This window comes from Fulmarus glacialis, unplaced genomic scaffold (assembly GCF_000690835.1).
Source record: "Fulmarus glacialis isolate BGI_N327 unplaced genomic scaffold, ASM69083v1 scaffold15120, whole genome shotgun sequence".
Lineage (NCBI taxonomy): Eukaryota > Metazoa > Chordata > Aves > Procellariiformes > Procellariidae > Fulmarus > Fulmarus glacialis.
The window spans coordinates 25,902-40,246 of record NW_009187229.1 but is presented as its reverse complement, the minus strand read 5'-3'; the positions used below and the strand labels follow the sequence as shown (position 1 = coordinate 40,246).

General features: G+C 38.4%; 1 protein-coding gene across 1 annotated transcript in view; it reads right to left on the bottom strand.

Moving 5' to 3' along the window:
• The window catches only part of OTOGL (otogelin-like), a 96,216-nt gene that overhangs the window by 65,200 nt on the left and 16,671 nt on the right, over positions 1-14,345 (bottom strand). Inside the window, 11 exon segments of the mRNA XM_009574441.1 lie at positions 991-1,065; positions 2,171-2,336; positions 3,128-3,337; positions 5,154-5,278; positions 6,231-6,408; positions 8,080-8,203; positions 9,788-9,933; positions 11,337-11,383; positions 11,638-11,746; positions 12,506-12,631; positions 13,276-13,382. Coding sequence (XP_009572736.1) covers positions 991-1,065; positions 2,171-2,336; positions 3,128-3,337; positions 5,154-5,278; positions 6,231-6,408; positions 8,080-8,203; positions 9,788-9,933; positions 11,337-11,383; positions 11,638-11,746; positions 12,506-12,631; positions 13,276-13,382 — 1,413 coding nt within the window.

Below are 14,345 nucleotides of genomic sequence, written 5' to 3'. Positions count from 1 at the left end.
TTTGTTGGTGTTTTCTAACTGCTGATCTGTAATGAGGCCCAAACTCACAAAGGTGTTTAAGTACTATTTAATTGCCTAGCTTTCACTAAAATAAAAAAGAAGCTGGGTATGCAACCTCTGTGGGAACGTAGGGCCAGGTGATTCAGGATGCTGGCAGTGTAACACAAAACCTTATCCATCTTGGTGAATACGGAAGCATACAGTATGCAAATTTCCTGTTGCACAGATGTTAAGATACACAGCTTGATTCTTTTTATGATAAAATACAGTATTGCAGAAAAAAACATTCAACAATAAACCTAGTCCTCATTTTTTCATTTTCCTTAAAAAAAAAATTGTGAAAAAACTAAAGCATTGCAGAGGCATAGCAATGGCAGAAAAATGAAGCCCCTACTCTCACCACTTGAACTACATGATTACCAAGCTTCAGTTATAACAACTATAATATATAAGACCTCAGCAAGAATCAACCTTGACACTCAAGTCACAGACATGCTTTTAAATCAGCAGGTTGAGAGCATTTCTTGTAAAATGAACAAGTTTGACCAGGAAACCTGGGAGGTTTCCCCACTTGTTTCGGTGAGGTCAAGATTCCATCATGAATTAATAATACAAAATGACACAAATATAGCTCCCTGCAAGCCTTTGTTTGAAAGACTTTCCAAAATAGAATCACATTGCTTATTCTTCTGAAACCAGCCTCATATTGCTATCATAATGCCCCCAGGTCTAAGAACAGGACTGCAACCTCTATGTGTCTGTTTTGAGATATTCTTTAGTCCCTGGCTTACAGAATTTTCCAAGTGTCCTGTTGTTAAAATAAGCAGGTATGTAATCCAATTTATATTAGGCTCCCTTTTAATAAGTGTGTAACAAAAATAAAATCTTGATACAATAGACCTTCATTCTATGTGAAAAAATTCTCAAGGCTCTTGAATAGCATCCAAACTGTGATACGTGAAAGATAAAACTCTTGGCACTCAAACCTACCAGAAGCCTGTTGGCGTAGGGAGGATTTCTCCAGGCTGGAGGGCTTTGCCCTTGTAATGACAATGACAGGCAGATCTGTTAAAAGGATATTTATGCATATAGATACAAAAGCAAGATGAAATGGGATTTAAGGGCAATCCATTTATCAAGCTATTATGATAAGCAGGCCTTATAATTCATTAACTCTATATTTACAATATACTTCTAAAGGCAAAAACTAAAGGATGACACTCTGACTGTATTGAAGTCAGTGGCAAAACTCCTACCACCTTCAACAAAGTCAGGATTTTCCTCAATCTACATATTATTTATTTGCTGTTTCTGTGCATTAGTCTTATAGAAAGGAGCTTTTCTTCCCAGTTATGGGAGTAGTATGGCAACATGTAGTTCCCATTCAAAGTACTGTCAAAATCATGGGATAGAGATAGCAAAATCCATTAATTCTGTCTGTGATAAGAGCCAGATGGGACAGAAGTAGCAACAGAATTCCCCAGAAACAATGCAAAAATATGGGAATACCAAGTTACCCTACACTCTTTAATAGCTTGAAACAGTCTTTATCCCTACAGTATGGCCTTTACTGATCTTTCAAAAATATATGTTGCAATGAACAGCAATAACTCTGCATAGTCTTGAAATTTATATAAATACTCAATTCCAGTTTTTAATTCAATACCTGAACTCAGTAATTCCCCATGGTGGTAAGCTGCAAAATTTTAGTACACAATGTACAAAAACTGTTTCCTTTCATTGACCATTTCCTTCCTTTTAACTGAAGGGGTTTCCATTGTGAGACAGAAAAAAGACACTCCTAGCTACTCTCTCCATACTATCCCTGACTTTATGGATTGCTACTACATAGATTCCTTCCCACTTTTTCTTAAGTGTTAAAAACAAGGTTTTCATGTGAAAATGCTTTCCCATGAATTAAAAAAGTTTCATCACCCTTCTCTAAAACAGTCTGACATATCTTCTCTGAAGTGCAGTAGATGACTGTATACGCAGTAGCAGATGAGGCCCCCCTATTGATTAGTACAAAATAATATGAAAACTTTGCATATTGCTTGCTATTCTGTTTAGGCAGTCTGCATCTTGAGCGAAACAGCAGAAAAACTACTTTAAATCTTGGTGGAAAGAGGAAAATGTGCCTATGCATATATTCTATTTTCTTATGACTTACATTGATACACAAAAGTTGACCGACTCTTCAAAATATTTCCCATCAGGACAATTACATCCTTCTGCACAGTCATCACCACAGATATTTGGCATAGAAAGTGAAGCACAGGAGTGTTTACAAAAAGAAGAGCACTGATGATAAAGCATACCACTGTGACACATCACAGCTGGAGGAGAGAGAGGGGGAGAGAAGGGAGAACAACATACTCTTAAAATGTGAAAAATAGAAAACAAAGTAGTATGTCATGGGAGTGCAAAACAGCAAAGCAAAATGGTCCCTTGCTGCACTGGGGTGAGTTAAAATGCATGAGAAAAATATGCTGGCTTACTGTTTTCTTAAGTTAGAAATGTTTAGATTCAGGTGGGTTTATGTTAGACAATTCCTTGGCTGGAATTGTCTATTTTGTAAGCAGTAGGTGTCTATTCTTTGTATATGTTAAGTATATGTGTGTGTTGTGGCTGTGTCTATCTAACTCAGGTTTCCAAGACAGGAAGAATGGTCCAGTTAAGGTGGAGGCCTATGGTTTAGAAATGCCTTGTTTTAAATCATTGCTATATCCTACCTGGCAAATCACTGCCCACACTGCCCTGCCCACCCTGGGGAGCCCCTGCCACCCCGGCTTGCCTTCCCTTAGGGAACAGCCCTGCTCCTGCCACTCCCTGACTACTTTAGCCTAATAGGGACTTCCATATGACTTAGGGGGTTCAAAGTCAGAATTTTAAATTCTCTCTGTAGCCAACAGAAAGGGACAGGCACCTCATGTGAGGCAGTTCAGGGTCCCTGACTCAGATGCCTAACGTAAAGGCTATTATTGTTCTCCCCCGAGTATGTCATTAGCCCATGGCACAATTCTAGTTTCGAGCAAAAAAAGTAAATCCCTGTGTTTTGTGGAGTGAATGATACTTGTAGAATTTGACACATTTCTAAAAGATACTCCGTTCTGCAAACATTACTAACCACAGTAAGAAATATGAGATCTGAAGTCAACGATGACCCCGTGCTTGCCACAGACGTAAGCATAGTGTGCCAAAGCATTACACAAACAGCTGCTTCCGCATTTGCACGTGTCGAAGCGGCATAGCTGGTAGTATAATCCTGGACTGATGTAGGCATGGCAGGGAGCAAAAACTTCTTGATTGATGATATCACAGTGAGATGCATACCCAACTAAGAGAAGGTGACATTGTTTTAGCCAGATCCATTTTAATATAACAGTTAATCAAATGAATAGCACAGAGTATTAAAACCAAACACAGCCAGCTGTGCAACAAAAACTTGTATACAATGTCTTTCTGCGAAGTTTTATAGTTTAAAACTGATATTGTAGGCAACTCCCTCAACAACAAACTCCACTTAAGATAAAAATAACTATATAAAAACAGTTATGCCTTCCTCTAGTAGTGCAGGAAACTTAAATGGCAAAATAATATATTTCAAAATAGTTAGTTAGAAGAGTCCTCCAAAGCGTGGAATATGTTTTTTCCTACTTGATGTTTCATTTAGCTTTGAAATCAGCAATGGCCATATACTTCTTGGCATGTGGACTCAGGCAGCATTACAAACTGGAGCTCAAGGGCATGCAAGTCCCAAGATGGCCATATACCTTCCAGCACCAACAAACCCTCCTCCTATCGTTGAAGCATACTACCACCACAGGTGGTGGAATGTCGCAGGAATACCATAGTGTGGATCATATTTAAGCCAATTTTGCTGCTAAAAGAGTGTCCTTACCCTTCATCCTTCCTGTTCATTCCCACATACACACACTGACATAAGGGTTTCTAGGGTGTCTCAGTAAACTAGATTCAAGAAGTGAACTTGACTTGGTTGAAAAGTAACCTGACAAAATAAGTAAACAAACAAACAATAATTTGTTTTTCAGTTTCATTGGATTAAGATCATCACACACCTGGAAAAATGTTTGTGCTGGCTCAGTACAGGTGGTAGCGTGGGGCAGGACCACTTACTTACTCAGGGGCTGCTTTTTCCAGTGATGATTACAGGATCACAGGAAAATTCAGGCTGGAAGGGACCTCAGAAGGTCATGTAGTCCACCCTTCTGCTCTAAGCAGCTTACATTTATGTCAAACTCCACCTTCACTGAGGAAGCACAGAACTGAAGGTGAGGCATGAAGTATCTTGGAGAGAACTAACTTGGCTGAGATGTACTGCTTTAGAAGACAACCAATGCTGAAGGCATAAAAAGTCTGAAAATGCCCCAGATTCTTAAAGGTTTATGATTATTCTAGGCTTGCTCCCACAGGCTCTAAATATGGCCAGATCCCACATCCTTAGTGAGACCTTATGTCTGAAACATTAAAAACATTAGACTAAATTCTGTCAGAATTGGCAACTGCTGTCTGCCCATTGTCTTCATTAATTGAAAAGAACAGCAACATGGGAAGGAGGAGACAGTGAAAGTTCAACGCAAAACATAGGCACGTTAACCAGCCATACTCAGGAATTTGAACAAACCCACGGATCTCAGATTGTTTGCATCAGTTTGTGTGAGAGAGCATAGATGGAGGATAAGGAAACTTTTAATGCAGCAAGCATGGAGAAGCCAGAGACAGGACTTTGATCTGAACACTGTCTCAGCAAGACACTGTCTCCTGTACTTTCTTTGTCAATCTACAAACATGCATCACATCATTCCTCTTGACCGGCATAATTTACAGCACTATAGACAGTGTTCTGCCTAGCACTGTGCATGTATGTTAGACAGCAGAATTTAGGATTCATGGCCAGTACACCTAGCATTAAATGATCAACTATCTTGTATTTACAAAAGACTTACTTCATTTTACATGCTAAATGTATGGAAAGAATGGTCCTCTTTGCCAAAAAAGAAAAAGGAAAGAAAGGGTGCACATCTAAATCTGAAGTTGAAATATATGCATGTGCAACTCATTCACAGAGAAAACAAAAAATGCCCCATAATAATAAGATACAGCTAATTCCAGACTCCCATGTGAAAACATACCATTTTGCTGATTAATGTTGCAGGGATCAACCACAGGAATATTGATAGGCACAGAACAAGCTGAGGAAACCTTCCATGCATTGGCATGAAGTTGTGGGGTCCCTTCTATCATCCCTGCTGGAGAACTGAAAAGGAAAAGATCAACACTGCAAGCGTGCTGCTGACCTTATGGACTACATGGGTGAGAACAGAGGACACAAGTACATCAAAAAGCCTTAGATGCATAGTCACATTGAACATTCAACATGTCAAAAGAATTTCCATCTGTGACGTATAAAAGAAGAGAGGGTGTGTGAAGCTTTTTCCTCAATATTTTACTCATGCAAAAATATTCTTACACTCAAAGTCTGCCCTCACGCTTAATTTAAGTACTCTGAAATCAGTTGGAGGAGGCATTAATAAGAGGAGAATTTGGCCTTTGTTCGAGTACATACATTCAGGGAAATGTCAAAAAGTTGACCTATTAGCAAATTTCAGTGTTCTAGAGGGGGGCTGTTTGCATTTTAATACTGTTTTTCACCGAGTATTTCAAAAGCATTTATTATTGCTAGAGAAGTTTTGTGATATTATAGCTTGAACAACTTTGGAGAAAATGAAGTAAGAGAATAAGGGAAGCGTGCCCTTCTAATTAAACTATTCCTGTGATTCAGAATTACATTTTTTTCCATTAAAGCTTGATGTGGGGAAAAAAAATCAAGCAGTAGTAAGTGTTAATCAGGTGAGGATAATACTAGTATTATCATCCACTCTTTTTGTCAGTGCTCATGTATTTGCTCTGATGATAAAGGAGCACCAGGAAGGAAAAAAAGTGCATTCAAACAATATCATCATCCAATATCTTCTATAAATAATATGGTAGTTTTCTAGAATTACTTAGCTAAACATCTTAGAATGACTTAGCTAAAATTATGAGTTTCATATTTTAAAAAGTGACTAACATTTTAATTAAGAGATTTTATATTGGTTAGTTTAATAAAGTATGAGCATGTTAATGAAATGAAATAATCAGATTATTACATTCAACAAAACTTTTCACTTGTTATTAAACACATCCTAAATGCACAATATGCAACTTACAGAAAATCATCTCTTAAATTCCCGTTGTACGTTCCACATAGTCCTAAGGTTCTTCTCTTCCAGCTGACATCAGCTTGAACATAGATCCTCTCTCCATCTTTAGCAAACAGAATCTTCAAACCAAAACTAGTTTTCAGTTGCACAAAGAAAGAAGATATATTCTGAATTTCAACAGCCCCTGCACATAGCAAAAGAAAGAAAAACAAGGTCACTGAAATCCAACTTCCAGATTGTATTGGTTAACCCCTTAAACAAAACTGGTTTTGAAAACTCAGAAATAAAATGAGAAATTATGCACGACCTCACCTGCAGCCAAATAACCTCACCCATTCTCTATCTGAACTTTTGAGACTACATACCTTTTTCATTAGCAACACAAATCAGGAATTGCAACTACTGTCAAAAAATCTCTCACCTTTCTGTACCTGTGAGTTACCCAGAAACCATTCTTGCATTTCATTTTTTTTTAGAAGAAAGAAATGCAACAGCATGTCTCTGGCAATGAGAAAACAAGACAAGAAACCACTTGTTTCTTAGTCTCCGGGGATGTTATAAGGTTAATTAACAGATATCTGTAAAGTGTATTTCAATCTTTAGATAGAAGGTTCTCTCTTACTACTGTTGACATGACATCAGTATAGCTCCTTCCTTAGACTGTATGTGAACTAAGACCCTATCAAATTCCCAGTTTTCCTTACCAGAAAATCCATTATGCAAGGAAATGGAAATTCCACAGCCACAACATTCATTTGCTACACATTGTTGGGCTACTTGCAGCTGCAGGCTTAAAGCAGATCTATCTTCACAGGAAGCGTTTAGGCATGTGCGCACACACACACTTAGGTGCATAAATTCAGAAGAGGCAGATAAAATGCTTATGTGAGCTTAAAGATGTTCTTAGCTGATAAGACTTACTAGATACACCCAATTATCAAGAATGTGACACCAAAAATATTTGTCATAGATTATATTTGTCGCAGACTGTGGAAAGAGACAAGAAAGTGAATAGGGACTGATTCGAAAGACATAAAATGAAATTATCAGTGAAATTATGAAACAGAACTGTCAACATAACTGAAAGTATGACTGAGCTATGAAAGTCATTGCCATAGGAAGCTGTGAATGTCAAAAGCAGAACAGTGACTGGACAAATTCAATGAAGAAAAGACATAGCTGTAACCACCAGCACAGAACTTCCTAAACTCTGTTTTGCTGGAGGCTGGGAAAGGAAAGGGAAACTCCCACTTGACTCTTTCAGAAAGAGGCTAAAAATCCAGTAAGAATTTACTACTGATCACTGTAAGATATGAAATTTAGCAATATCATTTCCACCTTCAGTGCTTAATTTTATAACATCTTTTTAAGGCTGATTTATTTTACTATCCTTTCCAAAAAGGCGAAGTAACCTGCCTGAAATCACATAAGTCAGCGCTGAAAGCGTTGTAGATCCCATAGAGCACATGGATTCTATTCCATGCCATTTATTCCAAAAAGCTTTAATCAAGCTAGACTTTAACATCAGCATCAAGATGATTTCCAACCTCTCTTCACCTCCCTTCTTTTTCTTATCTCCTCCCCCTAAACACAAGTAAAATGAGTGGAATTTCTAGGTACTCTGCAAGATAAGAAATGCAAAGAAATGAGGGCATAATGAAGGACTCTATTTCACAGGCTGAAAAAGCACGTTTCTAGAACCATTACTAAGGTTATAAAAAGTAAGTGATTGTACATTTCATAAGTTATGTTTGAAGAAATTCCTTTTTCATAGACAGTTATTATTAAAAAGCTTTGGAGCATATAAAAGAAAGAATGTGAACCCTGATAAAATTCTACTCTATGCACTTCTTACCATTAAGGTTAAAAACTTGATTAGGGCCAGTTTGGACTTGACCATATCTCGTGAGAGTTACTTGTTTGCTCACATCATCTTCAAGAACTAGTGTTATAGACTCAATGCAGGCGTGGTCAAAGTTCTAAGTAGAAATAAGTTTCACCATCAGAAACAGGCAAAGACATTAATATTACCATGGAAAGCAAAAACAAACAAACAGGGGAAAAAACAGTTGTATAGAAAGGGAATACCAGAACTGTCATCAGGTAAATCAGTTGTAAACTATCACTCAAAGCATGAAACACAGCACCCGAAATTGTATGTAGAACATAATAAAATATTGCATATGCATGTAAGAGGAAGGAGAATGCATTTTAGCTATTATGGCAGTCTAATAGTAAGTGTACAGAAGCCCCCAAGGACTTATACTGGGTTCAAAAGGCCATACTTGCATGGCCACCCTGGGTACTCCTCATTGCTGGTTTAACCAGTGTTTGAGCAAGAGTCTGACCCCATCTATATCAAGCTGGTGCAACCAGAGCCTAAATGCAGCAACGCAGGAGAAAGAAACTGTTGCACACATGAAGGTGCTTCTCGCCTTGAAATATAGTCATGATCTCTGACTGCAGACCAAAAGAATATAATTTCTCTAGAATTATACTACACTAATTTATAAATATCTGACTATCAAAAAATATTGACTTATAAACTAACTCATACTCATCATTTTAGAGTGCTATCCAGGCAGAATTTATGAACCTAAGTACAGGACAAAAGGTGACACATAAACATCTTAAACCAAGCATCTTATGCTCCCTGGGGCCCCTATGTTTTCACCCAGAAACTTTCCAAGCTGCCTAGAGTTGTGCTAAGGGTCATTTCCAGTAGCATCCTTGTCTCTCAGTGGCTACCTAACCAACCATTTCATGCTTGAGGCCACCTGAAATGCAGAAACAGGAGTCTCAACACCTATGCAGGAGAAGGAGGTGCTTACAAAAAAAGCAGAGGCACCAGCTCATAGTCTAGCTTTTGAAGGGACATGAGAGACAGTCCCATAGTAGGGCAGCTTCAGTGCGTCCCTCCCTGCTGATGAGTTCAAGCACCCCAGCCCTCAGCACACAGGCAGCTGTGAGTCACTGTCTCAGAGCCCCTTCTCCTGAGAGACTAGGTGACTAATAACATCATTAAATCCAGTCTCGCAGATAAGTACTTTTTATAAGCACCTCTATTCAAAAAGCCTATTGTTGGATATCTGCCAAAATACTTTCAAACAAATATATGTGGTGGCTAGTCTCTCCAATAGTTTTCTGAAAGGCATTGTTCCAACAAATTAAATATGCTATAACATATCAAATAAAAATCAAAAGCTAGTAAAAAAAAAAACCTCTTGCCTAACTAGCGGTGTATTAAACCTGTTCAGTGCTACCAGCAAGAGCTTTTCTAAAGCCTAAGACATCTGTTTGTACTATAACCAAAGATGTATATACTTGTTTAATGTGCATAAATGAATAACTCTTTAGACTTTATCCCTCTAAAGATGCAATTGATTTTACAAAGGGCAATACAACATGTAGCAATACAACCACTTACAAAAAAGCTGTAAAATGGTTTCAATTTACATTTTCTGTTAAACATAACCTGGTATTTTATAGTAGAACCTATACAAGATTGCCTGAAATATGGATGGACACGTTTGTTGTGAATGTTCAACAAAAATGTGACTTACCTGACCACAAGGTGCTTTCTGTAAAGTGATTGTGAATTTGTTTTTCCCGGTGCCTTTTACCAAAATGTACTGGCAAATCCCAAGAAAGGTAAAGTGACGTCCATCAAATGTTGTGAAATGAGAGCTACCTGTGATGGAGCACTCAGCTTGAGAGAAAAAGGATAAACAAGAACGTTCACTTGCCTAAGAATGCATCATTATTCTGCAAATGATGGAAGAGAGATAAATAAGAAACTTTCTCCTTATTTCTAAGCACATAATCAGGCTAACTTTAATCTATCTAGCTATTATGGCATTTGGAAATAAAATGTTACATACACCTACCTCTGTCAGATACCATCTCATATTGCACACACTGATGTGCAGCATCTTTTGGTTCTAACTAGATGAGATGCCTTTGAGTCACAAATTCTCTAAAATACAAAAGAGTTTTCTCTTTATTACAACTCTGAAGTTTCCTAGAATCTTCTTCCTCATCATCTTTTGGCATGACTGAGTGTGAAAGAGGACAAACTTCTTTCTCCTTCCTTCTAGGCACTATGGCACTCCTTGTTACCGCAGGTATGAAGAGGCTGCAGGTATCTGTGTTCAGGGCGCATCTATATTTGTTTTTCAGTTCAGATCAGGAGTGCACTGTTGAAGCAAGTCTCCAGCACATCCTCACTTACAGCACTTTCATTCACACCATGGAGCAGTGCCAGAGCACATGAACTGAATTCATTTTGGCTGCAACTACTGCAGGAGGTGCTCTGTGGGAGCACATCTAACCTGCTCCCACTACTAACAGGCATTCACTCCCTAGGACCAGTCTAGAGGAGTCATAATTAACCCCCCCACATGCACAAACACACACAAGACATATGGGGCGGTTCTCAGTATCAACTGTTTTACACTACAGATTCACTCTGTCAAGCCTTGCTTGGTAACTGTTAAGCCTTGTTTATTACCTCATTCAGAGGGGGCTCCTTAATTTGTAAAAAATTCTCTCTTTCACAAGTTTCATAGTATATCTTGTCTAAGATACAGAACTGCCAAGGGAGTTTCACTACCCATCTACTGCATGTTCCTCTGAGTAACTCATTACAGAGACATGTAATCTTTAAAGATAAGGATCATTATCCAAACATAAACTGCTGTTACAAGGGAGAAAATACAGCACACTGAGCATCAGAATGATGTTTTTCTTATTATTTGCATTACAGTTGCACCTAGAAGTGAGGATATCCTTATATGTGGCCTAGGTACTGCACAGGCAGTAGAAATAAGCCACCTGCCCCAAAGAACATAGAGCGTATACAGGAGACAGAAAAGAAGAGGTGGATGTAACACACTGAGTTAGGGAAGCAAATGGGAAAAGGTAAGATGAGTATGGTCAGGCAGTTAACAGCTTCACCCAGCTGGCCCGCTGCTACTCTCAACATCCACCAGCTTAATCTTTCTTCTTAAATTAGCATCCCAAGCCCTTGGATCATATTTAGTTCTGTTGTCTTCTGAAAAGTTTATCCCTTATGTTCACTGAGGAGAGAAATGAATAATGAAATACAGATACCTGGGCAATCATGATCAGTGCAGTTCCAAATGCCACCAATACAAATACTAAAAAGAAAAATCACAAAACACAGAAATTCAGTGTTCTGATCTTTAGCAAAAAGAGCATCTTTGAGCTAATTAATATGTCTTGAATTCACCCCTTCCATAGAATAGCCTGCATATTTTAGTGTCACAGAGGGCCCAGAATGTAAAACATAGATACTAACCATTCTTTACAATGTAAGTGTGACTATGATGTTAAACTAACTATGGGCAGCAGTCACAGAGAGAGGAAACACAGACGTGAGGCTTTTACATACCAGTTGCTACATTCTTGTTCAATTTTTGAGCCTACAGGGAAGGCAGTTGCATGATAAATACAAGGACAATTCGACACAGAGATACAAGTTCCATTTTCCATAATGAGGCCTATTGGGAGGGAAGTTAATAAATGAGATAAAAAACAAATTAACCAACTCCAGATCACTGCTTTTCCCCCATCTGACTTAAACATTCAAATTTGCCAGAAGGTGATCTCACCAGTCTTAACCAGAGACCAGCAAAAAGAATAGTCCAGCGAGTGCAGAGAGCTCAAAGTGATGAACAGTGAAGCTCTCTCAAAGCAGTTGTCACTCTGAATAGTTGCTTTATGAAAAACGTCTGCCTTAAGTATGTAAAACTGTACAGACTCAAAAATGAAAAGATTCTGAGATCACATAATCTTCGGTCCTTCTAGAACAGGACTGTTCATAGTCCAATCCCTAATTTTTATTGAGTACAGGTCTCAGGAAGTTTGTTTTCTTGTACAGAGCATAAGACACATTCTGTTTAAACAAAACCTCAATAGACTTTGGAATAATTCCAATAAAGTGGATTAAATCTATGCAATATCTTATTGTAGCAATCATTAGTGATGGCTCCAGATTTTAACTGATATTTCATTCTGAGCCACCTTTGTATTCTAGAGAAATCTTTAGAACACAATAAAAGGAAGAATCACAGTGAGAATAACAACAATTAGAGCAGAATTTACAATATTCATACTTTCAAGTACAATATTCATAATTTCAAGTACAATATTCATACTTTCAAGCTTTAACTTTAAGCACAGTCTATTTAGACAACTTTATCATGATGTTGGATATTAGCTTTACACATATTTTTTCATATAAAATTGACAGTACTTACCATCTGGACAGTAACAGCCGTCTAAGCAGTGTAGGTTGCTGCCAAGACAATCTTTTTCAAATGTGCAGGTTGGTGGACAACAACTGATGCAGTCACGGTGTACAAAGCTGTCTTCACACTTCTCAGCTAGAAAAAATACATGGTACGTTCAACATATTTGTGCAGTGCTTCTGGTATAGGTAATTATTCAGATCAGGTACAATGGATTGTTTGGAGAGGTTTTAACTGATTAACTGTGGTGAATCTCTCATCGGTATTTAAGTCCCTCTTTACCAAAATCTTACATCACCCCTCCAAAAGAAGCTATAGTTTCTGTGACAGGGGAACGTATCTCAGCTAGTTCAAAGTCTTGTGCATGAGACTGAACTGCAATTGATGGGTGGTGGTGCTAACTAGAAGGAGCTGAATTAACTGTACTAATTCTGTTATAGGGCCAGTAGAGGCTGAAAGGTCATCTGGGAAGAGGAGCAACATCAGATCTCCACAGATGTTTGTTCTTTGTCCTAGAATATGATCAGCACACGTGACGTTTCAAGCAATCTGAAGAAACATGAATTTTGCATGGATCTAGATCAGATCACAATGGAATTAAAACATTCCTCTAGCAAGTCATTGACTTCATTGTTCGCCAGCAGTAGTGAAGCTGGCTGATCTACTTCAGTATCAGGTTTGAGTCCTATAGTGACAAACGTTGTCGAGATGGAATTATTTGAAATGAATACATGGGGTATCTCAAAGGTCACATAGTATGCTTTATTAAAGAGTCTTACTACAGGCAGGAAAGTCATCTCTCCAGTCCCGCACCGGGGACCCAGCGTGAGAGCATGCTCTAGCATACTCTGTCACTGCCCGGCAGTATGTTTCATCATCATCCACCCTGAAACGACAAAACAAGAGAGTAATCAAGGAACTCAAATCTCATCCACGAATCTCTGCCATGGGACACTATACAGGATACTTCACATGTGGCTGACACCACTCAGTCATAATGGCACACAGTGAAAATACGATGAAAAGGAACGAGCTATACTGAATACACTGTTGTGTTTTTATCATTTGATCCCACAAAAAGTTACTTCATTTTAGTACTGCCACGATGAACAAAACTACTAATTTATTACAAAAAAGATAAATGCTGCTTATGGTGAAAGAGAAACATGACCTTGTCTTGAGGATGATGGACAACTCAACAGTCTCAAGATCCATCTCTCAGGCCCTCTCCCTCCTGCATGACGTGGAAACTCTGACCTAGACTGATAAAAGACATTCTGGTACAAGTAACAAGTTCAAGTTTCCCATTGCCTATCAGTCCTTGAACTTAGGTGAGAAGAACCCTGTTGGTGGACTCCTGACCTTGTGCTGAAGTGCTCGGCGCCAGAAGCATCATCCACTGAATATTGTAGACAGGCTCAGGGATTTACAGCACGACCTTGGGCAAAGACATTATCTCTGCCTTAAGTCTATACAGAAGAAGCTTTACAGTGCGCTTTTGCCAAGATCAAGTAGAGACATTCATCAGTGTTTAGGTAAGCTCAAATTTTATTCAGATGTAAGTCACATAAGGCAAGATACCACCAACCTTTTGTTACTGTGAAAGTCCAACAACTCCCATCACTCACTGTGGAGGACTTGATGCCAAAATGAACTAATCGTAACATGACGTTTCTATTATAAGCATATCTGTGACAGACCAGCTGAGTTTGTCTTTCAGCACACAAGATCATGCTTCCAAAATTAATGGTCTTAAGAATATATTATATTGTGTTTGTATTCTGCTTTCAACACATCTGTTATCAAGTCAAACACCACTATACTCTTTGTTACAGTGATCAGAGCCTCT